This window comes from Sabethes cyaneus, chromosome 3 (assembly GCF_943734655.1).
Source record: "Sabethes cyaneus chromosome 3, idSabCyanKW18_F2, whole genome shotgun sequence".
Classification (NCBI taxonomy): Eukaryota; Metazoa; Arthropoda; class Insecta; order Diptera; family Culicidae; genus Sabethes; species Sabethes cyaneus.
The window spans coordinates 192751130-192778348 of NC_071355.1; the positions used below are offsets into that span (position 1 = coordinate 192751130).

The window sequence follows — 27219 nt, forward strand, 5'->3', positions numbered from 1 at the left end:
TTTTGGTGCTTCCCTAATTTCTGATGTAGCTTTCTGAGCGACAAATAAAAAAGTACGACTCTAAAATTTTTCAAACTGGACACAATTAAGTAAGATTTCAACAAAACCGACACGCTTCAATTAACAACATTCCTTTTTTTCGTGGAATTGCTCATGCATATTGTCGGAAAATCGAACATCGATTTTTTAAACCGGTATGTTCTTACAATCGGATGATTGGTAGAAGAAAGTAATAAATCAAAGGTGTTCATACTCAAGCAACACAATTTCAGTACTTCTGGGTTGTAGTGACTCATTTTTAGTCGGAATTAGTCATATAATCAGTTTCTAGAACAAATCAATAACAACTGTGGTAGTAGGGTAGTAGCTCATGGAAGACAAGGTCCAAAGAGGAAAAAGCGGAAAATTAGGTTAGGGAGGGTCATTGAAGCAACGCTTAATAAATTTGTATAACGTTCCTCTTTATCCAAGCTGGAGGATCCACGGATCGCACCAATTAAACCCTTGGTTATAAGCCTGGTCCGATCAGGGGATTCCTCAGCTAGGGTAAAGAGGAGCGTTATACAAACTTAATAAGCGTTGCTTCGTTCCATTACCTAATTTCCACTCTTTCTCCTTCATACCTTGTGACTATCAACACCTTTGTTTCATTACTTTCTAATCAATAGTGAAAATAGTGCGAAACAGAAATAGCACCACCTTGAAATAATCATCTTGGCTCTTATTTGACAGCTCTTTGTTTTGGTTTTCACAACAATTTCAATTGAACTTAAGTCAAAGTGTTTTTTTCCGTACGATTTTATCCAGTGTGAATCGATCGAAGCATTTTGCGTTCGAGGACAAGAATTAAATTAAAGCGTACTATGATGCAGGCCTCTGTAATAGACAAATTGGACAAAACTTTTATCCAGTATCACATGGCTGTTGGAAGCTAACTGAAAAATGATGATAAATTAACCGTCTCGAGAAACGTGGAAGAAAAGAAACGCAAGCTATCCCCAAAGGATAAACAGAGAACCGCAGAATTGGAACTTCCGGTTACTATTCGTCGAGTACAACAAGTGCTCTCAAGCAAAGAGAACTTGAAGTGACGTAGACGACTTGGAAAACCTAAGTTGACGGAACGAGGTAAGCAGAATCGCTCCAAATTCATAAAAAAGTACATCTCTTGAACCGATGAATGGAAGAATGTTATTTTTTGGAAAAAAAGTGATCCGGAAATTACGATGAGCAGGAACTTTGGTGGTGATGGTGATGCAGTTATGTGCTGCGGGCGCTTTTTCTTTCGAATTTTCCTTGGCATGGATTACAACGAAAATGTAGTCGGAGAACTACGCGGAAATGCTGGATACAAGTTTGGTTGAATACGGCGAGGCATTGAAGGGACCAGACTTTGTTTTCCAGCAAGATAATACTGTAATCCACAACTCAAAACTGGCAAAACAGAGATTTGCTGATAAGGAAATCGAAGTTCTCGAGTGACCAATTTGTTCTCCCGCTCTGAATCCGATCGAGGACCTTTGATTCATTCTTGCATGTCGTGTTTACGAAAACGGCAAGCAGTTAAAGCCGAATTCGTGAATACCGAGAGGAAATCTCGCAAGAAACGCTTGAATCACTTTTTTTCATGAAATCGCGTGTGATTGAAGTCATCCGTAAGAATGATTCATGCACACAATTATTAACCACTTTTATATGATGAATTACCGCCCAGTTCGAGCCACAATGTTGGTTGTCTAACCAACCAATGTTGGTTGGTCTAACAAGCCAGTCGTCGTATGTTCGAATCTCGGCTGGGCAAACAATCTCCGCAGGATTGTTGCACTAGGCCCGCAATTGTCCTGTATTCTATCAGCTGGCTGCCAATTCTGTCCCATGAAAAACAAAAGATCAAGTTCTGAATGAGGAATGTAGCACCAAGGCTTTCCTTAGATATTGACTTTTAAGATAACGCCCAGGCTTCTTTAGAACTTCAATGTCAATCTCGCTCCTAGAGCCAGGAAGCGGAAACAAGTTTTATTCGGCTCTGTTTAAAAGGCCCATAATACAGAAACTTTTATTCCTATCTTTTCGTGGTACCAGCCGGGATACGTGCCTTAGTGGAAATTAGGTAATCAGTGGAAATTATGGTTGTATGTGGACAGAGAAAGAGGCACTCATTCAAATGCTGAATATTGACTCTCCGTCTGCAAATGGCGGATCTCTGTAGTAGCAGAACAGAGAGTACAAATCTTCTAAAAGGAGAATGTTTATCCATGACTATTACGTAAAGATTTTAAATGCCCAAACTCCTAAGCTAAGGTGTTATGAGACTCGTAAGACGAAAGATACAGAGTACCTTTTGTACAAGAAAATTCACCTTCAATACAATGGGCCCACCAGCGTCGCTATGTATCTAAGGGTTATGAGCTCTGTTGGTGAAACGTAAAGTCTCGCATTTCTCGGTACCCAGAACCAGAATAATCCACGTTAGGTGAATAAAGATTAAAGCATAATAAAATGCCATTTCAGCAATCTTCCCAATCAACCTGATAAAACGGTGAAATTTGAGATCATCATGACTGTGCTTTTACCCCCCGCGAAAACACTAAGCGAACGTCCACAGCCCTGCCCTGGAACGGCACACAAGCGGCCTGCCCGCCCTTTACCTTACAGCTGCCCGTAAATCGCCTTCCGCCTGCCGGTCACCGGGTGCTGCCCTACTACTCAAACCTGCTTCTTTGTTCAGTGTACTACTGCTGTCGGAACCGATTCCACTGCTCGGTGCTTCCGTCCCGCCGCCGGCAAGCTGCTGTAGAACATCCTCCTCCATCGATCGACTTCGGTACTTGGCTGGCTTTTCCAGCAAGCGCGGATTTTCGATCAACAGCTGGTACAGCTTGTTGATCTGCACCTGACTAGGGGGCTGCTGGGGTTGCGGCTGCTGCTGCGTGCTGCTGACGGCCGCCTCCATCGATGATGCTACCATCGACGACGACGGGTTCGTCGAAGGATGCACAAACGTTGGGAACGTTTGCGACGTTGCCATCCTGGAGATCACCGGTGGCGGCAGATCGTCACTGAAAACGATCTTGTCCGGATCAGTTTTGACCAAAATAGCGGTAGTTGCGTTCACCGGTGGAATCGGTGGCGGTGGTTCTATCCTTGGATCCGAGTCCGGATCGCTTTCGTCGTACGGATAGGACATTCCCAGTTCAGCTGTTTTTCGATTTAGCGATTGAAAGAGACATTTGAGATCATCGTGACTGTTACGGTGAGCATTGGTGGAACCGGTTGCCGATCCACAATCTCCTCCGGTGCCAGAATCTTTGGAAGATAGATCATCGTCCATGTCGTCCGACTCGGCTTCATGACGACGGACTTTCGGTGGAACTTTCGGAACTACCGAATAGTAGCAACGATTGGTTAGCTGTGTTTGGTCATCGTCGTCCACGTTGGTGGTAGCTTCGTTCTGTACCATCGGGATTAGATACTCGAAGTAGCCATTCGGTGTGGTGGATACTCCAACTCCGCTTCGAACAATGAGATTTTGTTGGTTTACTTCCATGTTGGAATTCATATCAATGTCGCCACCGTCCGTTTCATTGAAATTAGACAGTTGAGTGATGGACTGTTTCTTGACTCGATACATAATTGCCAACCAAACGAACGATGTCACTAGAGCACAACACACTATTGTAACTATTATGATCAGTACAATGTCCTTATCATTCAGAACGTGTCCCACAACAACGGGGTCACTGGGCAAGTTAGCATAAATTTCCGGATTCACCTCCGGACCTTCAAGAACCGACAACTTCATCATTCCTTTCTCAGTACCGAAAGTGTTTTCAATCCTACATTCATACTCTCCAGCATCGCCGTAATCAGTTTCAACTATTATCAAAAGCTGCCCTTCTGCCGTGAAAAAGTGTCTCTCCGTCACCGGAATCGGTTCTCCGTCCTTAAACCATTGAATCGACGGTTTCGGATAACCCGATACCAAGCACTCCAGAACGCTAGACTTTCCAATTTCTGTACTTTTTGCTTCCAGCGACTTTATCAAGGTTGGTGACTCAAAAACGGTCACCTGTGCGCTGGCACGAATTACCCCGGCAGCATTTTCCGCCGTACAGCGGTACTTGCCCATGTCAACGAGCTGTGCATTAATGATAAAGAATGCGTCCTCATCCGGAAGCACACGCATTCGCCGCTCCTTTGCCGCAGGAAAATCATTGCCACCGTCCTTTTCCCAGGAAATCTGCGGTTTAGGATCTCCCGTCGCGGCACAATCTAACCGGGCGTTATTACCGGATTGTACGCTAATGTCACCGGGTGTTTTCTTGAAACTGGGGTACGTGCCAACCGTAACTTTGATCTTTTGCGAGTACACAACCCCATAGTTGTTCGTGATGATGCATTGGTACTTTCCAGCTCCGCTGGTTTGGATGTACGGTATCGTAAGCTCCGTTGTGCCTATCGTACCATTTTCGTTATTCAGCTGATGCACCGTGAAAAAACTATCCGATAGCTCCTGATTGTCGTGCTTCCACTTGAAGGACATACTGTCCGATGCGGTGGAGGTGGCTGTACAGATCAGTGATAAGTTCGTGCCACGAATGCCCAGCTGCGATTTGGGTTCCTCGATAAGATGTGGCTTCGGAGAATCATCTGCGCAGAAGGGAAAAGTAGCCAAATATTATAACAGTTTGACGAACTTTTTTCGAATCAATACTTACAACAGGAAAAATTGGTAGCTGACAAATCACGAATCAAATGACCTCGCAACCAGATAGGATAGCTGCATTCGGCGTCAAGCTGAAATACGTCCTTGCGTTCCTTGATCCACTGGTAGAACCAGGCTAGATTACAGTCACACAGCAGATTGGTAGAGTTCATTATTAAATTCTAAAAAAAATAAAAATGTATCAGTTTAAAAGTATCTCTTAAAGATTACAAGTATTAGACAAACTTACACTCAACCTAACCGTATCCTTGAAGGCATTGTTCTGAATCGATGAAATGTTGTTCTGACTCAACTCCAATAGCATCAACGATTTCAGTCCGATGAAGGCGTTTCGGCTAACCGATTTGATTTCATTCGAATTCAGATAAAGCTTTTCCAGCTTCGACAGACCGAAGAATGGTCCCTTCATGTCTTCGATGGTCCAGGAAATTTTATTCGCTCCAAGGTGCAGCAGCTCAAGATTTTTTGTATTGTTAAACGTGCCCTCACCAATCGACGAAATCTGATTGCCTTCCAGGTTGAGCGTTTTCAGCTGCGATAGTTCCTCGAAGGTGTACCTGCTAATCGACTCCAGCCGATTGTAGGACAGATCCAGCGTTAGTAAACGCGGGGCAAACTCCCACCCGTCCTGTTCGATCTCAGCAATTGCATTTCTCGAAAGGGCCAGATTCGTCAAACTCGTCAAATTGAACAAACCACCCTTTCGAATCGTAGTTATGCTGTTGTTATTCAACTCCAGTGTGGTGATCGTTGTTAAACCATGAAAAACCCCATCCATTAGATTGACTATCTGATTATTGTTCATCTTTAGACTTTTGAGCTGGTTTAGATTCTGAAAGGTGAGACTTTGTACTTCCCCGATTAGATTGCTGTTGATTTCCCTAGAATATAAAAGAAGCGGTTAATAAAAGATAATTTTATCATAACTTAGAAAACCTTACAATCTCTTCAGCAGCGGCAATCTCTGGAAGGTACCCTTGGTCAACGAGGTCAACTTGTTGAAGTTTAAGTTCAAATATTGAAGACTGGTTTTGGCCGGAAACGACCCGTACTGTACATCTTTGATACTGTTTCGTGAAAGATCCAGGAACTTCAGGGAAGCCACCGCCTGCAGCGCTTCCACCTCTATCACCTCGATTCCGTTGTTGGCCAGAAGCAGTCGAAACAAATTGCCCAACCCACGGAACGTCGGTATCCGCCCAAGGTTGTTGTGGTTTAAATTACTGTGAAATAAACAACAAACAAATTAGTGCCGATAAGATATCTTTTCATGGAAGTTTCTAATCGATGAATGGCGATTACTTACAGAACCTGTAGTTTGTTAAGGTTGGCCACCTGGGATTGCACCGCCTCATAGCCGAGCCGATTCGACGATAACTCACTGCAAATGAAGATTAATGAAAGAACCCCGATAAGTAATCTATCAGTGATTTATCATATCGACAATTTGTTTGTCAATCGATTTAAAAAGAAAAACTTTATCGCAGAATGTAGACAGACAAAAATCGAAACGCCCGCACCTTTCAATTCTTAGCAATTATGAATGAGATCAGCCTTACACTCCCAGTCCAAAGTCTAATGAATTACCCACATGCATTCACCCACTTCATCATTCAATTGCTCATCGCCATTGATCGATCATGCCGGCGCGGCGCGGCGGTTGCCGTTGGCAAGTTCTGTCGTACGAATTCCGATCATACATAGTCGAGAATATTGAGCAGCGGCTTGATGACATTAATCATTTGTCATTTACAGCACGTCCTATAGGTTTTGCCATTATAGGGAAAAAAGTAACGAAACAAAAGGGAATTCCTGCCGCACATGGACGGAGGTGACTCGCGCGACAACTCGGATGCAGGTACACATTCTACCAACCCGTATGCATACCACGAACCGCACGTAAGCGATTTGCTTCCAGCGATTAATCGCCCCGTAGCTCCATAGTATTTATACATTCAGATTCTTTTTCCTAGATTATACGCGACGATTCCTAGATTGATCGGGCAATAAATGCGTAAAACAAAAACCGGCCGCGCGAAGCTGGCGGATGTTTGGCCGTGAATATGGATTTGAAGACACCGTCTTTTGGTTTTGAATAGAAATAATAAAAAGAAACTTTTTTGTATGTAAATCCCACGGATTCTATTATTAAATGTTTTCATCCATAACAATTTCGGTATAAACGAACACCACTAGAGATTGTTATTCATTTTGACTTCTACTGTGCTCCCTCAGATCAGAAAGGTTTACAAACTTTGGTCACGAATAGGGGAATAGTATATTCAAAGTGTCAACTTAATGTCCTAACATCAATCTTATGATGTTTTAATAGAACAATTAATTAATATTCTTTAGTAATAAAATTTTCAGCCAGAGGCTGGTTCATCTCAATTGAACATTTTGAATAGAATTTGAACCAAATAACCAATGGTAGATAATGACTAGCGACGGCACAAAACCGATCCTTAATTTTCGATATTAAGAGTGGAACGAAAACAAAACGCAATTGAGACTTTTTTTCACTAAAAGACTAAAAACTGACTATTTTAATAATTTTATATGAAATAGAACCTAGCCTTTCGAATTTTCTTTGTAGTTTTCACCAATCGTTGAAAATTTTATGAAAAGCTTCTCCAGATAGGTAATATTTTCCTGGATTACTGAAAAAAGAAACTTACGGTTCAGCGAAATGAATTTTTAAGGTAGATAAATTTGCAGAAAAATACGATTTTGTAAATCGAAAAAAACAGCTTTTCAGATTTTCGGTAATAGCAAAGGAACAACAACAAATGCTCTCACAACTCCTTAGTTTTTTGGGAAAACGGAGGACCTCAAACAAGAGTGTGTGTAAATTGATTCATTTTCGATTTAAAAAATCGAATTATTTTTCTATTTAAAGCTCAATTATTCTAAAATACGGAAAAAATATTCAGCTAAGTTTCCGGTTACTCAAAATCGAATGGCCAGAGCTTTCGTTTAACTTCTGGCCCCAGATTCTGTACAGCAAAATCGTCCCCTGTGTTTCTCGCAGATCACAGAATTGCTTCTTGCTTCCAACAGATGAGACGGTCTTCTTCAAATTCCACTTAACGAAGGATCAATATTTTAGAATTGGGCGCAGGTTTGGCACGTTGACAGGGTTCTTGTCTTTGGGCACCACCTACAGACCTTTTTCAGACGTTCATTCACGTAAATTTTCTGATTGATGCTACCCGTTGCAATGAAATGTTGCTTTTCAAGCCATAAGTAGAAATCAACGTTGCAAATCGAGTTAGAAGCAAACCTTACCCACTCTGACACAGCGAGTGAGTGTGAGAAGTATAGCGTCCATCGCTAACTCCACTAACGCAAACGTACGACAAACAACCACTGGCGTTGTGGGCACACATTATGATACCTGCACACTCGAGAGCACACAGCCTCGTAGCGTCTTTTTGCACAACCCGCTCACGAAGCCAATAACTCATGAGCTGCCAACAGCCCGAAAGCGCCACACTAGGATGTATGGTTGCAGATTTTGCTTTACCATCGCTTACACACGCGAGTAAGAATGCGGGCCTCGCGAGCAGTTTCAGTTGCTCGGGTTGCACTGACGAGCGAGAGCGACGACTGTGGCTGATAGCTAAATATAAACTCGCAAAGACTCGTCGCAGTACATGAAAAATAAGAGAGAGTCTGACAGAGATGCTTATGCTAGTCAGTTCGTTAGAACGAACGTTAGAACGTGTGAGAAGAAAATTAGACCAAACGAGTGCGGGCTTCGCAACACTGCTAGAGCTAATAGCCAGCTAATCCAGATATTTTGAAGCGAACTTTAACAGTTTCATATGAAGACTTTTGCACTGCTTTTGCCGTACAACGCATGCAGTCGTATCGTCAGTCTTGTCATGTACAGTTTCCGGAATCGTTCGGCCTTTTTTGGCTGTCTTGTTTATAAGCCGGATTTATAAACTGATTATAAGCTGATGCCAGTAACACCATTTCTCGCGCAACATGTGAAAAAACCCAATGTGCAAATGAGGGATTCTTTTTGTGTCTCCTCTCTTACGTTTACCACGGCGACATGAATGCATTCCAATGCAATTTTTCGTTACCAATAGCTAGCAAATAACGCCAGCAACTGTTTCATGCAGAATTAATCCGTTCAAGTGCATTTGCATCGCCGTGTTAAGCGGAAGAGAGGTGACACGAAAAGAATCTCTCTTTTGCACATAGGCCCTTTTCAAATGTTGCTCTCAAACAAATATCAAACAGACTGAAGTTTTTTGAACGTCTTAGTGGAATACGAAGATTGAAATTGAAGAAAACCATTTTCTCGATTGAATTCCACTATTAATGTTTTCAAGCAGCTTCGGGGCTCCGTAGCCGCAAGGTTACAGAGTCTGCCTTGACTCTGTGGTCGTGGGTTCCAGTCTTAGTATAATCAGGCCATTTGATGTCAAGTGACTTCAGCATGGGTTTATTCTCAGTTCCCTCATTACCTTGGCTTCGTGCTGAGTTCTACATTACCCCGAAGACGCTTCTTATGGTTGGAGTACTGGTAATGAGGACCTATTGAGGTATTGAGGTGGTCTTGAACCTCATGACGACTCCCCAGTGTTAACTATAACGAGGCGAAACAGGTTTTGGTATAGTAGGACATGCATCGAAGCAAGGGTAAAGCCCTCCTACACATAAACACGCATAAATATAATAGCTTATAATAAGTATAATAAGCACAGAAATGCGGTGCAGAGTACAGCAAACACCCGGGAAACATTACAATAGATCAATAATGTTGTGGTTAGAGTGATAAGCCCATACAAAAAAATCCGGCATATGAAGAGTGCTGCTCAAATTGATACACTATATGTTGATCTTAAAGCTGCTTTCGATCGCATAAATCACCAAAATCTGCTTCAGAAACTCAACCGGATAGGGGCTTCTAACGAATTAGTCTGCTGGCTCCAGACATATCTGACGAACCGCAGCCTATCAGCAAACCTAGGTTCTATCGAATCGTTTAGTTTAGGCAACCAGTCCGGCGTTCCACAGAGAAGCTGTTTAGAAACATTACTTTTCATACTTTACTTTAATGACGTTCGTGTCGTTATTCCACCGGGATGCAAACTACTATATGTGGATGATATGAAAATTCTCCTTGTTGTACGATCTGTAGAGGACTGCAAACAACTCAAGACCTTGGTAACCGATTTGAGGACTAGTCTCGTATGAGCAACCTTACTATAAGCGTCAACAAATGTTCAGTGATCACCTTCACTAGAAGTAAAACCTCAACCCTGTATGACTACAGGATAGAAGAATCTCTTCTTCAACGTGTCATTAGACCTGGAAGTAGAAATGGGTTCCAAGCTCACCTTCTAAACCCACTATTCCAGTGTCAAACCGAAACCTGACATTTATTATGCAATTTTAATACAGTAGTGCACTATGGTCAAGAGGTTTAGGTGTATACTTTATTTTAACAAACTAACTAACGCATTTGGAGCCGTTAAATTCAAACTGCCGTCCGTTGGTTATCAACGACTAGACAAGAAAACGTACCCATATTTCCTTAGAAAAAGGCCAAAACCGAGGGCTGAAACGTCAGGCAGTATAAAAAAGCCACTTCCGATAGATTACCGACTGTACAGCCGAAAATCCCCAATAGAATACATCCCAGTGGATCTCAACAATATGACCAAATCTAACCCTAGTTAGCAGATTTGTCTTCCCTTGATCTAGTTATTGAATTCTAGTGTCATTTAAGGCATCGCACGATAGGTTTTTGTTCATGAACGAAATTGGCCACTTGTCTGGGTGATCCCGGAAGTCCCCGGAACTTGTCCAGATATTACTAACGTGGTGCTAGGTAGTTGATCTGATTGTCAGTGTTCTAGTTTTTAAATTCGAGCGTAATTTGAGGTGTCGCATGATACGTATTTGTTCATGTTCGATACTGGCTATTTCCCACAGAGATAACTTAATCCGGAACATTTCCGGTTAGTCTCAATACAGCGTAAACTTCTAAAATGATCAGCAATGGGCATATGTTGTTTAAAAAACCATTGCAACTGCGATTGCAACTGAGAAATACGACATCTTAACGAAAAAGTTATATATCAAGCCAGATAAGAACATATAAGTACCAAAGTGGAGGCAATATACTTGCGAAAATTTTGACAATTATTTGTAATTCTATCTTGCATTTTATACAGCGGTTTTTATAACGCGCAACCTATTACTCCTGGATATATGAAAGATATAACTTAATATAGCCATCATCTATACTGCTTTATAATTCACAGTCATGAGTTGTATATGAGGACACGCATGACTGCAAAACAATTTATTGTTTACTTTGTTTTGACATATTCTGATCATTATACAATTCCAGTGTAAAATTGACATAAAAACGATTTAATGTGAACTTTCTATTATGAAGTTGTGTTATCTGCACGGTGTTCAAAATACCGTTATTAAAAGATAAAATAGGCCATTTAAACGGAAAATGCCAGTTGGTTTGTCTTGCCATCCTGCACCTCTCAGCCAATTCTTAAAAAAATTGATCGACGAATTTTTGATTTACGCCCTTTTGAAGTTTTAAAGGGCAGATTGCTCATATAAAGTAACTAAAAATCTTCAATGACACTTCCAAAATGAACATAAATCACAGCCGGTATTGATTTTTTAAACAACATATGCCCATTGCTGATCATTTTAGAAGTTTACGCTGTATTGAGACTAACCGGAAATGTTCCGGATTAAGTTATCTCTGTGGGAAATAGCCAGTATCGAACATGAACAAATACTTATCATGCGACACCTCAAATTACGCCCGAATTTAAAAACTAGAACACTGACAATCAGATCAACTACCTAGCACCACGTTAGTAATATCTGGACAAGTTCCGGGGACTTCCGGGATCACCCAGACAAGTGGCCAATTTCGTTCATGAACAAAAACCTATCGTGCGATGCCTTAAATGACACTAGAATTCAATAACTAGATCAAGAGAAGACAAATCTGCTAACTAGGGTTAGATTTGGTCATATCTGGACATATTTGGGGGACCCCGGAAAACCTTAGGAAATGACCAATTTCGAACATGAACAAGAACTCATTATACGACACCTTAAATCACACTAAAACTTTTAAAATAGATCAAAATAAGCCAAATTGTGTACTACGAACCACAAAAATCAAAAAGGTACCACATTGTGTTATTGATTTCCCATGGGTTCCCGTGGCCCCCAAATATGTCCAAATATGACCAAATCTAACCCTATAAAGCAAATGTTGCTTCCATTGATCTAGTTATTGAATTCTAGTGTCATTTAAGGTATCTCATGACAGGTTTTTGTTCAAGAACGAAATTGGCCACTTGTTTGGGTGTTCCCGGAAGTCCCCGGGACTTGTCCAGATATAACTAACGGGGTGCTAGGTAGTTGATCTGATTGTCAGTGTTCTAGTTTTTAAACTCTGGCGTAATTTGAGGTGTCGCATGATAAGTATTTGTTCATGTTCGGTACTGACTATTTTCCACAGCGATAACTTAATCCGGAACATTTCCGGTTAGTCCCAATACACCGTAAAACTCCTAAAATGGTCGAAAATGGGCATATGTCGCATAAAAAATCAATACCGGCTGTGATTTCGTTCATTTTTGAAGAGTCATTGAAGATTTTTATTTACTTTATATGAGCAATCTGCCCTTTAAAACGCCCCGGTGTAATTGACGCCGGAAAATTATGTAGAGTCATTCGACAAGGTTTCAGTTAGAGCGTATCGTACTCCGCGTTGAAAGGAGCCTGGAACAAATCATCGATCTTAGTTCGAAATCCTCTCACATTCTGGCAGTATACTGTAACTGAGATGAAATGCAAGTCTGGTAACCGACGATGTCGTATTGGTAAAGAACTCTTGTCTGAACGCAAGTCTACTGTTATGTAGCGTATCGTATTTCTTTTGTCATTCTTACATATGAATTTCATTAGAGATGATCATTCTGGCTTCCGCTGTAGTGCCTCAAACAGAAAAGATTTATAAAACTTTGTCACACATAGGTTTTAATATATTAGCTACATCAGCGTCACCCATCCATCGTCCCACGTCAAACCGAAAGAAACGAAATCAAAAACTACATTTTTCCTTCAATCCATAATATCGGTTTAGTCAAGCGATTAATTTATTGACGTATGCTACCGTCCTCTCTAGAGCGCCTTCATTGTTGGCAAGCAACACAATTTCACACCTTGATTATAATTCCGTGATTCTCCGAATTCCGCAACATTCCAGCTAATTATTACGGCTTCATGGACACACGCAAATTATCGTCCAAAATTGTGCACACGGTCCGGCCGGCCAACCGACCGGCCGCGGCCGGTGCCGTTTGTGTCAATAGCCGGTCACCGGTCGAGAAGTCGCACATGTTTCGTAATGAATTATTCGCCACAGCCCGCCCTAATTAACGGAATCTTTTGCTAGATATCCACTAGCCAAGCAAGCAACACTAAAACACGGTCTGCTAATTTTGCTTGCGCTGGTTTCCTGCACGATTAGGCGGTTTGTCGTGAAACACGAATATACGGATTGTCAATTAAACAGACATCATTCCGTTGCAAAAAGTCATCTTATAATGCCGGATTTGCATATCCATTTCAGGTAAGATGACGACAGTTCGAAAGGAAGTGCGGCATTGCTTGAAAGAATTGCGCAAAAGCGCACTGCTCGTATTCGTAACGAAACCGCTGCACCTTACAGGTTCAATGGATTACGGGGCGGACGTGTGCGAACCAAACGGAATACAAATGTGTAATTATTAATGTAATCCCAAAGCTAACTAAGGCGAGTTGACACAGCAGCGGCGATAAGCCAGCCAGCGCGGTAAGCAGCGGGTCTCGGTCTAAGGAAGGAATTGCGTTGCAGCTGAGCTGAGCAGAGCAGCTTTACCCTAGCTAGCCAGCCAGCCAGCCAGCTAGGCGTCAGGTATTTTATATAAACAAAACTTGCACTTTTGCAGCCGCACCGCATGACTAATAGCCACCCGCCATCGAAGCTCGTTGGCAGCCAGTTTGGGGCCGCCAGTCAGGTTCGGTTCGCGAGAAACCTCCCTGGATGAGGTGAGGTGGGGTAAGATGAGTCACCGAACCGAACCGAACTATAGAACGGTGAGATTTTAATTTTGAAACGTAGGAAATCGTAGAATAGTTGTGAAGATTCAATCTCTTGCTGCTAGAGCGGAGGAAATAATTCACTCTTTCCCCCACAACCGGGTAATCTATTCGAACGGAACTGACAGACAAACCGGCTACACACTTCGAGAGCACAGTTGCAGCCAGCGGACGGACGGAGGTGATTCAGTTTTCATGTGATTTTTTTCGTGTTTTTGCAGGAGAACTTGAGTAGCGAGCACGCGTGCAAATTTTAATCTCCCAGCTCACGGGAAGACGAAACGAAGTATGCATAAGTGGAGCCGGCCGCCGGACGGGGAAAGTAATAAAATTAATACGATGAACAGCGGATACCGGTCTAAAAATACACCCTAGCCTATACCAGGGGGAAAACAGCGCAGCGAGCGCAAGGCTTGATGATTGTGAACGGCGATCGGCGTTTCCCTGGAATCACCTTACCCGTGTAATTAATTGGCATTGCACTGAGGACTGAGGAGTAGAAGCGATTCCGATGGGTGAATTTCCTGGTTTTGAACGAACGAACCAACGAACATCTTCAATCGTTTGCTGGACTAAAAATAAGATTGCAAACCATTTCCTGGATGATGGGTCTTCTGCGGTGCGCTACAGCGAGTGTAATGAGAACTTCCGCGTTTGGGGAATTGCTTCTGTAATTCATGTTGGTAGAACATGCTGTATGGTTGATATTTGATATTTAATATTCCATAATGCACACTACAGCGAACATCACCGACGGGAGTTTAATGTGGTTTTTTGCGTAGGACAGCGTGTTTCATTACTGCACTGGGATGCATTCTACTTTGTCGAAAGATTCCATTCGCTAATAGTTAATTAATAAGTTATGCATATGGAAAATAGGTAATAGTCAATTTTGTGCTGTTGGAATTGCAAATATCCAACAATCAGCTGCCGTTATGCAGGCCCATCGCCTATTTTGTAATGACGCCACGGCAAAACAGCGACGTCTTCACCTTGACAATCACATTAAAATATATTGTGTCGTGTTCAGTACGTGCTTTTTCAATCAAGACTTAATATTTTAATAAATTCTAACAACTAACTAACTCGATTCAAAGGAATGATCGTCACATACTTAGTCCAGTTGCAAAGAAAAGCCAATGCTTTTGCTACTTATTTCATCAACATAGAAATTAATGAGATCGTAACACTTCAAAAACTTCACCGCAAGCATATCCCTTGAATACTAATCTTTAAATATGTAGGACGTAGCTTACAAAAACAGTAACAGTCGTAGTTTGCTTCCTTGGGGTACACCAGATATTACAAATGAAAAGTTTAGAATTTTCTTATACGATCTTCATGCTCAGTATTCGGTACCCGCTGCTTCGGTATCACGGGCATTACGGAATCACGGGTATCACGGGTCTCATGATGTTTTAAAGGTCCTCCATCTCAGAACAAATATGTTGGGCATTGTGCTTATCTAACATCTTAGTTTCATTCTGTGGAAGATAGTTTTCAATTTTTCTCCCAAAGTTGACAAACAACGGTCAGTTGTGAGAATAATTGGGTAATATTTTTTCACGATCAACCATGCGCCCACCGTCGCGCTATTAATGAACGCACAAGTCTTCCCCACGTGCTGCTCGAGCCACATCTGCTGATATCTGATAATGGTATGCACTATTAATGTTGCTGAGGGGTCTTGTATTCCTAGCAATCTAGGGAGATGACGTAAAACGTTTTTGGTTTTTAAAAGAATCGTCCACCAACAGTGCACACTTTCCATAAAACAATGGCTTTAATGTGAATCGCATCAAGTCTAAAATTATAATTCTCCTTGACTACGTCGGTTGTTCAATTTGACGCCTCTAAACTTTTGCAGGGTTTTTCCAAAAACCAAGTCTATCTTCCAAAACCCAAGTCTATTTTTCCGAATGATTATATGGGGATGGGTTTCTCCAAAAATTTGAAGGTTCGAATGCTGTTTATTGAGCCTAGTGTTAAAATCAAGACTAAATATTACATCGATAATGTTTCGAAGAACCATTTACGTCCCATCGCCAAAAAAACACTACAAGAATGCACCATACTGTTTCCAGCAATATTCTGCACCGTCTCACTAGGCGAAAGCTACACAGTCTTGGTGTGAGGTGTGTTGGTTCAAATGTCATAATCAACATTGACTTGTGAAGATAATGTAATCTAATAAACGAAGTATTTTGTCAACTTCCAACAAAAAACAGAGCGGCCAGTTAATACAAGCTCTAGCATATTTAAGATTTCCAGTTATTGAAATTAATAACTAACCCCGTTAGTTTGCATGAGGAATCGTTCAAATTAACGTTCAAATTAACGGTTCAAATTAATTAATTCAAATTAATCCATGGTAGTTTAGGCAATTACCGAGGCACTCAAAACATACGTTTTTGCAGAAAACCACAAATCTTTAGGACCCTTCCTGCCAAAGTTATCGCATATTAGCGTCATTTTTTCCTAACTTCTGAACCTATAGGGTAGATTAGGGTAAGTGGAGACATGATACCAATGCATCACATTGAAGCTTAAATCAAGTACTACAAACTTGTATAAAAGCCGCTTGTTCCCATCCACCCATATTAGTGTACATGCATGTATAAAAATAACATCCAATTTTAGCAATTTTTAAGAACTTCTAAAGAAAATGCTCTTTAACTCTATGGAGATAGAAATTTGATTTCTTCAGCAAAGTTGTTTGTTTTGACATTTTCTAGGACTTTTTTAAAGAAGCCATGTTTCTAGGTCTTAACACAGAAGTTTTTTTTTATTTTTATCATAGTAAGCCAATTCTTCTTCCAACACGACACCTTGGCGGCTGCCGTTTAAGGATAACCCAGTCAGCATTTTCATATGTATAATTAGATTGCAAATAAGAGTTACGTACTGATATGTATCCAACAAAATCGTATTCGACGCGCAAAAGCCGCTTATCCGTACCATTCTGGAGGCGATATACGCACTGAGGAATAATTTTGAGCGATACACTTATATAGGTGTTTCAATACGATAGGATCCGATTAAGCGCGACCAGTTACATGCAGCTATACAACTTTGTGCTGAAAATCGTATGTTTGTCAGCTACTAGCATTATAAACGATAGAATATCAACTTGTGCGCGCTTTATTAGGCTTTACTTACAAATCCGAATTTGTTAAGAGATATTTACGATAATTTTCGTACACTGATATACGAGTTGGTGCTGGCTGGGAAGAAAGCGGACTGGACAGGATACGATAAAAGTGGATTGGACAACATCGAAATAACGACGAGTATCGCTTGCTGTCATACGTGGAATGATATAGCCAACGTATTTTGGACTCCATCAGCAGCTGTACATAAATTGGACACTTACAGCAAAATTAAATGGAAGTATGAACAGAAAGAAGAAGTGTAAGAAAGTAGGAAGTAAGAATTATGTACAGCTGCTGATAGGGTCAAAAATAGGTTGCTTACCCTAAAAGAGTCTGCGCAATGGACAGGCACAACTCGTGATTTTTGTATTAAATGGTACTTTAGCGGTCGCGGCTACAGCATTGGAATCGAGACGGAACGTGATTGGACAGCATCAAAACAGCACGCTTGGTTTTTAAGATTGTTGCAATTGTGGACAATGTGCGTATAATAAAGTTATTACTAGAAATTCTCCACAATTTCTTAACTCCCAAGCATATAGACTACATATGCATACACGAACTGACTACTGTGAAATAATGTTGGTGCCTTTACTAACAGCTGTGGTACAGTAATAAGGAAGCAGTCGGTATCGAAGTATTTTTAGGAACATTGTCTAGTTTCGACATCCAGAAAAGGATTTCAACTCAAAACAAAGCAAATATTACCCAGCAGTATTGCTATGAAGAGCTTTAAATTTGCCGAATTTTGTCGACTAGAAAGTATGATTTGCGATCACCATCGATTTTCTACTAACGTTTGAAAAAAACTGCTGCAGAATCGCACCGAATACTTGTCAAAGCTTATTGTGAACAAGCTATTGGAAAATTGCAGCGGCCTCCGACAAAATCCGAGGACAGTGAACTGCAAGCACTTTTAGACGAAGTGACACTACAACACAGCAACAATTCGCGAATCAATTGAATGTAACTCAAGAAGCCATCTCCTTATGTTTGAAGGCTATGGGAATGATCCCGAAGAACGAAAAATTGGCTTCGCATGAGCTGAACGAAAGACAGTAGAAAAACCAAAAAATGTGAACATGTGAGATGCTACTCGCCAGGTGTAAAAAGAAGCCATTTATCCATAGGATTGTGACTGTCGTTGAAAAAGTGAATTTATTTCGAGAATCCTAAGCATTAAAGATCTTGGGAGGCCCCATGAGAGTCATTAATATCAGTTGCACGGTCATATCGCTACGGAAGAAAGACAATGCTTTGTGTTTGGTGGGATCAAAATGGTTTGATCTACTCAAACCTGGCGAAACCGTTAATACTGAACGCTACAAACGACAAACGACCTGAATACCAACAACGGCAGCACAAAGTGATTTTGTCACATGATAATGTTCCATCACACACTGCAAAGCCGGTCATGGAAACGATTAAGTCATTTGGTTGGAAAATTCTTTCACAAGCGGTTTTCTCATCAAGCTTGACTCCTTCCGACTATCACCTATGTATTTGCATTTGCTGGCTTGATAAATGGTTTTCTGTTAAAAAGGAACTGCCAGAGATGGAAAAAATGTATAGCAAACAATGGAAAATGCTTTGAATAAAATGGAGTTTTTCATTTTAATGCATTAAAGGAATGTTTTTTTTTTTAAATGCGGTTTGATACTTCTATCATCTGGTACTTTTGAAGAGTTATATGAAGCATTCTTTGGAGTTATTTGCTCCATGAATACTCAACTTTTCAAGCACAGACGACACAAGCTGACTACATTATTTAACTACAATCAATTTTCGGGCCCAGAAGATTTCAGGGCTGATCGTCAATAAGAAAGCAAACAGGACAGTGTATGTTCGGACGATACGAACCATTGATTGCAAATGACGATCATGGCAACTTATACTTTATACTTTATACTTTTCGTTCAAGACATCAAATTGGTGTAAGTTTCGAGAAAGCAAAAGTTGCTTGATCTTTAAAAATAAGCAGAATTTGTTGACTTTTCACTGAAATAGAAACAGAATAAATCACAACCACGTACAAGTTTAATCGCATGCTTGATATGTGAGAAGTAAGTTTAATGTGGTCATTCAATTTCAATAATGCTTGACATATGCCGATTTGTCTATCAAATTCTGAATAATTATAAGATTGAAGGCGAGTAAGTATTTGAAAATTTATTCAAGGTGTACGCAGATAACTTAGTTTCATGCTTATTCTTTATATTCTAGAAAAGTATGCGATACAAATGCCTATGGCAGTCTTCTTGATTGTCTTTTGCATGATATAATTTCTTATCAAAAAATGCTAGTTATAGAAAACCATCCAAACCACTTCAGCAAACAGCGTAACATGCGTGATAAAAGATATGGTTCTAAACTCGTACCGTCCACAACACACTTTTTATGGCTGTTTGTTTACCCAGACCGGTACTTCAAATTGTGCTCTTAAGGTGACAGCGATAAGGACTTTATTGCTGGAACCAACCACCACTCGCCATGGGGCACACCGTTGTCATTATTGTTTCCCGTGAACTCAATAATCAGAGTAGGACGGTCAAATTTTGCCTTACATCAACAACAGTGACAACAGTTCCGATCAGACAGCGAACCCACGCCGCACTACAGCGCAGTGCTTTTATCTAATACCTATCGGAAAATTTCAAGTATTGCCAAACAATCAACGGTTTGCAGGAAAACAAATATTACAAACAACTTTAAACATCACGACGACCCTGTTTGATATCTCTTTTTCAGTTCCACATCGACGAGCCAGTCTACTTCAAACAGCAACGAGTGTGGTAAATATAGCATTACCGAACGTTTATTTATGTGATTGTCGATTACGGTCTGATAAGATGGGTCCCCATTATTACCGAGTTGTCCCATTTAAGATGTTTGATTTCGGTTCGGTTCGGGGTTCTGATAAGTGTTGTAGAGAGACCATAAAAGTATCCAAACAAGCATTCGAATTTTCGGCCCGACAAACCTCAGTTGATAATCGAAACATTTGTACGATTTAGTTTTATGGGCTGCGTTAGCTCAAAAACCAATTTAGCAATCAGTACCAAGAATCGTTATCACATATTATGTACAAGTTAGTTTGCAGTATATTTTCGCATAGACTGCAAAAAGGCAGTACAATAACAATAAAATACAGCGGAGAACTCGACCACGCAGCAAAAAATTGACGGCTCTTTGATTTCATATAAACGTTTCTCTGCACCTTGAAATGACAAATCGGTCGTAAAAGTTGTTTAATATACGTTAGATTGTAGTTTGTTCAAGTTGAGAGGTTGAGTTACGTTAAAGTTAGATTTATGTGTGGCGAAATATGCCTTCGTTTTAGAGACCCCAGTGCACGAAAATGGTACAGCACATGTGTATACAACACTTTCGAACATTGAACAACCAAAATCATTAATAGATAAGCAGAGATATTTACTGTACTGCCTGTTTCTACCACAGACGTGTCCCAAAAAAAGCCAAGAACGTGTCTCTTTCCAAAAAGGAAACAAACATATCGAGTATCACTGATAGTTGTTCGGCTGAAACGCAGAGAGCAGAGTAAACAATTCAAAGCACCTAAATTGACCAGAATAGGCTCGTCATTTGGGAATTCCGGTACCATTCCATTTTTCATTTTGAGAACAGAAATGCATTCACATTGTACAGAAGACTGATTCATTTATTGTTTCCCTCATTTCATCGGAAGCGAAAAAACGACAGAAATTAATTTTCCAATTTCAGTTATCCGATTACGAAGCTCTGTGCTGGAAAAAAGACACTTTTTTACCAGGCGACTGAACACTGCCGAGAGTCCATGTATTGACAACCAGACTCTCGTGTAAAAACAATCGCTCCGTTATGCATGCTCACGCGCTCTATCATCCATCGTTCACAACCCTGAAGCCATATGTGAACCATTCGATAAGCTGGATGAAGCAAAGGCGAGAAAAGCTAAGCAAAGCTACATTTAGCGCTTGCATGTACGTACTGCAATATTTATCATACCATCCGTACTTGGTTAGACGCTAAGAACCAGTTTTACAACTGTAAATATGACGAATCCTTCTGTGGAACTAGCTGTATCCTAATACACCGAGTAAAACAAATGTTCCCAACTTAAACAAAGTGCCAACTTTCCTAGAGCACGTAATAAGTACGGGCACATTTTCCTCCTACTTTCCACGAAACTATTTCTTCCAGACTACAGACTACATTTACTTACAGATTTTCCACCCAGGCAGGAATGTGGAAAAGCACTTTCAAGCTTTTCTCCGAACAGTCTATGACATTTCCGAGGCAAGAGCACTGGCGCGGACAGTTACCGCTGGCGGCCTCGCTACCGACGTCGTGAACCAAATCCGTCAATTGGACATCGATCGCCCGTACAGTCATCGGAATCAGCATCCAAATGCCAACGATGGTAATTAATCTGAGCATTTTATTTTTAATCTCTCCGCTGATATTTACACTAATTTCTTCACGCTTGCCCGATACTTATTTGCCCCTCGATCGGGCTTCGGCTGTCAGTTTTTCCTCCCAGGTCACGAAAATTAATTGCTTGTTTTATTTTCCTCGCACGAGCGTCGTCTCACTTTTACCGAGCGAATCGAAGGAATTTCTTGATTATAATTCATGTTGAAAATGTCTCCTCACTTAAGAATTATTTTCATTTTCATTGGATTTATTTTTATGTCTCTGTACTTATATAAACACATTTCATTACAACGAGCGGCCAGGCAAAGATATACACTAATATGTCGCGCATTTACAGCTATAAGTGGAGTAAAACTTTTCTAAGTATTCTGTATGGGTCATGCTAGTGATTGCACACCAGCGCAGTTCGCTTCTAAATACACGGCAAACGGGACACGCCGTCATCGCAGCAGGCAGTAAAGTACCCACCGCTGTCGGTGTGGTAGTGTTTTGTCTGCTGATTTTGCTGCTGCTCTCCGCAATCCGTTTCAAAATAGTCGACGAATAATCACATTTTGCAGGCACTTCCGGTCCGTTTTTGGTTTTATTTTGACAAAAAACGTAAATTTCCTATTGCATCAACACGTCAATCGTAAAGTTTCACTCAAAAAACGGCACTTTTAGACATAAAATCACATTCTAAAATCACACTTTTTCAATATTTTTATATCTGCTCTTTGCTCTTTCTGCGCTTCTCTTCGTTCATGCAGCACCGAAAGGCACACACTTCTTGTCAGTGAAAACTCCGAGAACAAACTGTTTGAGCGTTTCGTTTTTCGACGCTAGCGCGGGCTCTCGCGGTCCGGTTCGGGAACGGTTCGTTATCGTTGCGCTTTAGAACCCGATTCGAATCTCAGCTTCGGGTGTCAAGAAATTGTAGACATCTTGGCACTGTCAGTCATTCATGTGGGAAGCGGAGGCAGATACAAAAAAAACTATACCCATAGAAAAAAACACAACATTACTAACACCGACGCATTCCGGTTTTTCAATATCCATCCATCCATCCATCCAAGCCGCGCATAACGAGTGGGAGTATTTTCTTTCCTTGTCCGTTTACCATACTAGTGATTTTGTATTTGACTGCTGCAGGCGGTTAAATGTTTCCCGTACTGGATCATGCTTCGGTTTGGAAGTTGTTTGTAACTCCAGGTAAGCTTTCGCTGTCTGTCGAACAACGGGGCCAAGCAATATCGTTGATCATCTGTTTTTGAAACTTTGCAACCTATATTGGTAGGTACCTGGGTATGCATCTGAATGGGACTTTCCTAATTTGGTTCATTAAAAACTGCTGTAATAGGTCCAGGTCCAGGTCGCCGGCGACCAATAGACAGTACTCACAGCAAGTGAGTCATTCATTTCTGTGCTTTGATCGACTGTTGGTTCGAATTAGGTAGTTAATTCAATTAGTTTAGTAATTAAATGGATGTCAACAAATTATAACAACAAATTAATTATCCTTACACTACTGGGCAATAAACCAACAAATAAATAAATTATAACTCATACCACAACATACCTCCTTTAATGCCTTTTTGATGTAGAAATACGTCTTATCTCAGCCAATCTTACCATCAATCCAAAATATAGGTCAGCGCCACTTCACGGTCTGATGTATCATTATATAAAAATAATTTATATGCTCAGGCCTTTTTGTCATATAACTATATCTTACCGCAATCAATTTTACAGCGTCGCGCAAAATAAATAAATTACTTGAATAGCTAAATAAATTTAATTTAGGAAACAGGTAACAGAGTGTACTCGTTCCAACAGGCAACAATTTGATGTCCTGAAAGTAAACCATACTGAAATTGTACGCAACGACCCCCTTGTCTCGATGAATTTATTGTGCGAGTATACTTTTAGAATACATATATCCAAAAATGAAGTCTTGTAATAAGTGAATGTAATGAATGTAATGAAGTGATGTAATATTTTGGGTATCAAAACATAGTCTCTTTTTAAGTTAAAAATTTCCGCCTACACTGGGTTAAGGGCATTTGCTGTATTGCAAAGTTCTAGTTAGCCGGCAATCCCAAAATAATTCTGTTCCGGAACAAAACTGAAATCAGTTGAAATTCAAACAATCAAGCGGAAACAGTCAAGCAAATTCGGATAATCCGGCTTAGATAGCATCATTTAAAAAATTATTGTATTTACAAGCTTCACCTTTGATCGCGTTTTTCGCTTGCTTATCATTGTTCATTAGGTTTTTTCTTACCTTACGAAGAATTATTTAAATATTTTAAACTTTCTTTTGAGTTCACTCTCCATAATTTACAAATTTCCCGAACAACACATGTAAGTATATACGAACTAGGTACTGTGAATCAATTTTCGTGCCTTGATGGTTGCAACCGCTGATGTCAGATCTACGAATTTTTCTGTAGCTCTACGGATTTACGAACGTTCTACGAACCGACGGGTCATAAACGAAGTGCTCGTATAATAATCTTTACTGAAAATGTACTAAATGTAAATTACAAAAACCACAAGTACGCTACGAATCGCGCTAGGAGGCGATGAATAAACTTTAAGAACCGATACGAAAGTATCTATTAGAGTTCTTCTGAGAAAAAGATACGCACAGAATAGTAGTAATACTAATGAGTAGTGAATTAAAAAGGACAGATTTATCTTGTTACCATGCTATCAATGTAACTTGAATTTTCCGCATTAACGGCGGGTAAAACTCTTCACCATTCTATGCGTTGATGGTATAATATTCTTCAGTTTAACTCTTTAAACCTTAACCGTAGTATATTCACATATTGATAGTAATATACTAAGACGAGGCACAAGTGTAACGTTTGAAAATGCCTTCAATTTTTATAAGATGTAAAGAAGCACAACTATTAAATTTATTTAATACTGATGCAACAACTCAATTTATTCACATTCAACTATAAATCATCAGGAGTAAAAGTATTATGGACAATAAATTCCTAATTTTTTAGAACAAGTGCCAAATCGTACTTTTGCCCCACTATCAGGACAAAAGTGCGTACCGGCCAACCGTAACCTACCGACTTTTGCCTGATATACGACGAGAATCTCTCCAAGCGAGCAGTGCCTGTAGCTCGTGATCTACACGCCTCCGACACTCCCCACTTTTAGAATGTACTCCGCCAAATATCGTCCACTTGGCGCATGGGGGCGTATATTCTCCGTGAGCAGCTTTACAGCTTCAAGTCAATAAAGAACAACCGGTCTGTTAAGGGTTTTGTACATTGTCAGCTTCGTACGGCGGTATATGCTTCTTGATCCTAGCGTTTTGCGAAGGGCAAAGTTGGCCCGATTTTCCGCTTGAATCTCCTTATTAGTGTTGTAATCTGCGGTCACCAGCGATCCCAAATAGACGAATTCATCTTGTAAATAATTCGTCGCCGTAACGGTGGTAAGGGTAGTTCGTGGAAGGCGCGTGTTTGCTTACTTTGAGCTTCTTCCTTTCAAATATCTGGTCTTCGACGCATTTATTCTTAACCCAATACTCCAAGACTCCGCTTTCAGTCTGGCGTAGATTGCCTCCGCCGTTAAAAGGTTCCTGACTAAAGGGTGTCCCACCCCAAATTGCATCATGGAAAACACGCTGTAGAAAATTACCTAGTTGACCGATCTTTTCCAAGCTTTCAGACAATAAAATATAACCCATTAGTAATCTTTTGGCATATTTATTGCATTCAACTTCAATACCATAACCGAATGCTCGCACCTTACACTTAACTCCGCTCATAAGGTTCTGTACAATATCTGGATGCAGATTCTTCTGTACGGAAACCACTTTATCTTCATGTATACCTCCGATTTGACCTCCTTGGGATGCTTCCGAAGTGCCTGCTTCATAATAGCCGCTTTTTCGATAGGCCTGCTTGATGCGTTGGGGCGGTTCAAGTCCCTAGGTACGAAAGTGACCCCGTTGGCTTCGTACCACTCCAGGACATCCTTTGAATAGTGGCACGAAGATCTGACCAGGCCCTCGTGTTGCTTCAACAGAGGAAGCAGACGCTCTGTACACACTCCTTGAAGTAGATCTGCCCGTTTACAGCCCTGGTAGTCACAAACGGCGCACTTCGTTTGTCGCATGAGCAGATCGCTTGCTAAATCATGAATTTCTTTATCTTTCATTCTTTATTTATGAATGAAAGTTCTTGGCAAATTTTGAAAGTTTCTGCTTCCTTATTACCTCCGGAACATCAAACTTGTGCTGGGCGGAACATCAAACTTGTTCTGGAAGCTGCCGACTTACCGTTGAGTGCACGATTCCGAGTTTTTTTTCCGATGTCCCGATAAGATTGTTGAGGATTTTCCAGGTGCTTGCGCAAAATCAATTCGCGACGTTGCTTTTCGGGTGACGCCTTTTTTTTGTATTTTGGAAAAACTGACAGCGATATATACAATAAACTCTAAAATTCTTCTACTCAAATTTTCAAGAGAAAGTACCCACTGGGTAATTTTCTACAGCGTTTTTTCCGTGATGCAATTTTGATGTGGGACACCCTTTATGACCTCAAAATTATTTGCAAAGCCTAAGAGCTGGCAACCCTTGGTGAAAATCGGGTCTCTCGTTTCGTTGTCCGCTCGTCGGATAACCCCCGCAAGAGTGATGTTGAACAATATGCAGGATAAACCGTCACCATATCTCAATCCTCGCCACGTCTCAAAGGGATTTGAGAGTGTACCCGAGATGCGCGCGACACACATCACTCGAACCAATGTAGCTCGGATCAGTCACGGCAGTTTATTCGGAAAACCTTATTCGTGCAGTATCTGCCATAGCTGGTCTCGACCGACTGTATCGTATGCTGCTTTAAAATCAATAAAGATGTGATATGCGGGGGCAAGTTGTACTCTCGACATTTCTGCAAGATCTGTCGGATGGTGAAAATTTGGTCCGCGTGGCGCGAGCCGCCGTGAAACCCACCTGATAATTCCCTACGAAACCTTCCTCCGGTAGCTTTTTCCTCCTTCCAAATCTTTAAAATTACCCAGCATAGACCCATTGCCAGCGTTTTGCGGTCATGTTTATATAGCTCTGCCGATGCCGGTCTTTACCAGTGGCCGAGCTGGTTCGAGCTGTATCTAAAGTTACTCTACGCTGTATTTGGTCCTGGGTTACTTGCCACCAATTCGTTGAGCATCTCGAGAGAATCAAAGCGGCTTCAACCTGGTCGAGCCTTCCAGCATGTTAGGTCCCTCTATTCCTATTTAATGCCGATGTAAGTCTTGAAGAGAACAAATTTCACTGCAGAGTCATCCGGCATTCTTGCAACGTGACCGCCCAAGCAACAATTATGATGGTATTTGATGTATCAGATGACGAATCGGTCATGAAAACCATCATAAGAAGGTAATAAAACCTTCATGGTTACTTGGACGGCCCACCGTACTCTTCTGACATTCGCCAGATGTACTACGGGAATCTTTTCAAGTAGTGCCTGCAGTTCATGGTTCATACGCCTACACTATTCTCCGCATTCCGTTTGTACTTCGCCGAAAAAAGGTCCGTGTTACAGTGCTACAAAATTACAGCCTTGATTATTCTGATGAACACCAACAAAACGTAACAATTAAAACACTCAGATAAGCGTGGTGGGAAAGTCGTATTGACGTTAATAAATTATCTAGAAATTTTTCAGGAGAGATTTTCGAATCTCTTCAAAATCAGCACTTAACAGATTCATCTTTTGATGAAGCAGCAAAGTATGAGGACAA

At 40.8% G+C, this 27219-nt stretch overlaps 1 protein-coding gene across 1 annotated transcript; it reads right to left on the reverse strand.

Annotated features, from left to right (window-relative positions):
* Positions 1-1168: 1168 nt before the first annotated feature.
* LOC128741231 (leucine-rich repeats and immunoglobulin-like domains protein 2) lies at positions 1169-22202 on the reverse strand. Its single transcript, XM_053836878.1, has 6 exons — positions 21254-22202; positions 6033-6107; positions 5668-5949; positions 4956-5607; positions 4719-4887; positions 1169-4650 (listed from the first exon to the last, which is right to left on the reverse strand). Exons 1-6 carry the CDS (start codon positions 21466-21468, stop codon positions 2645-2647), a joined length of 3399 nt encoding a protein of 1132 aa, XP_053692853.1. The 5' UTR covers positions 21469-22202; the 3' UTR covers positions 1169-2644.
* Positions 22203-27219: the final 5017 nt, after the last annotated feature.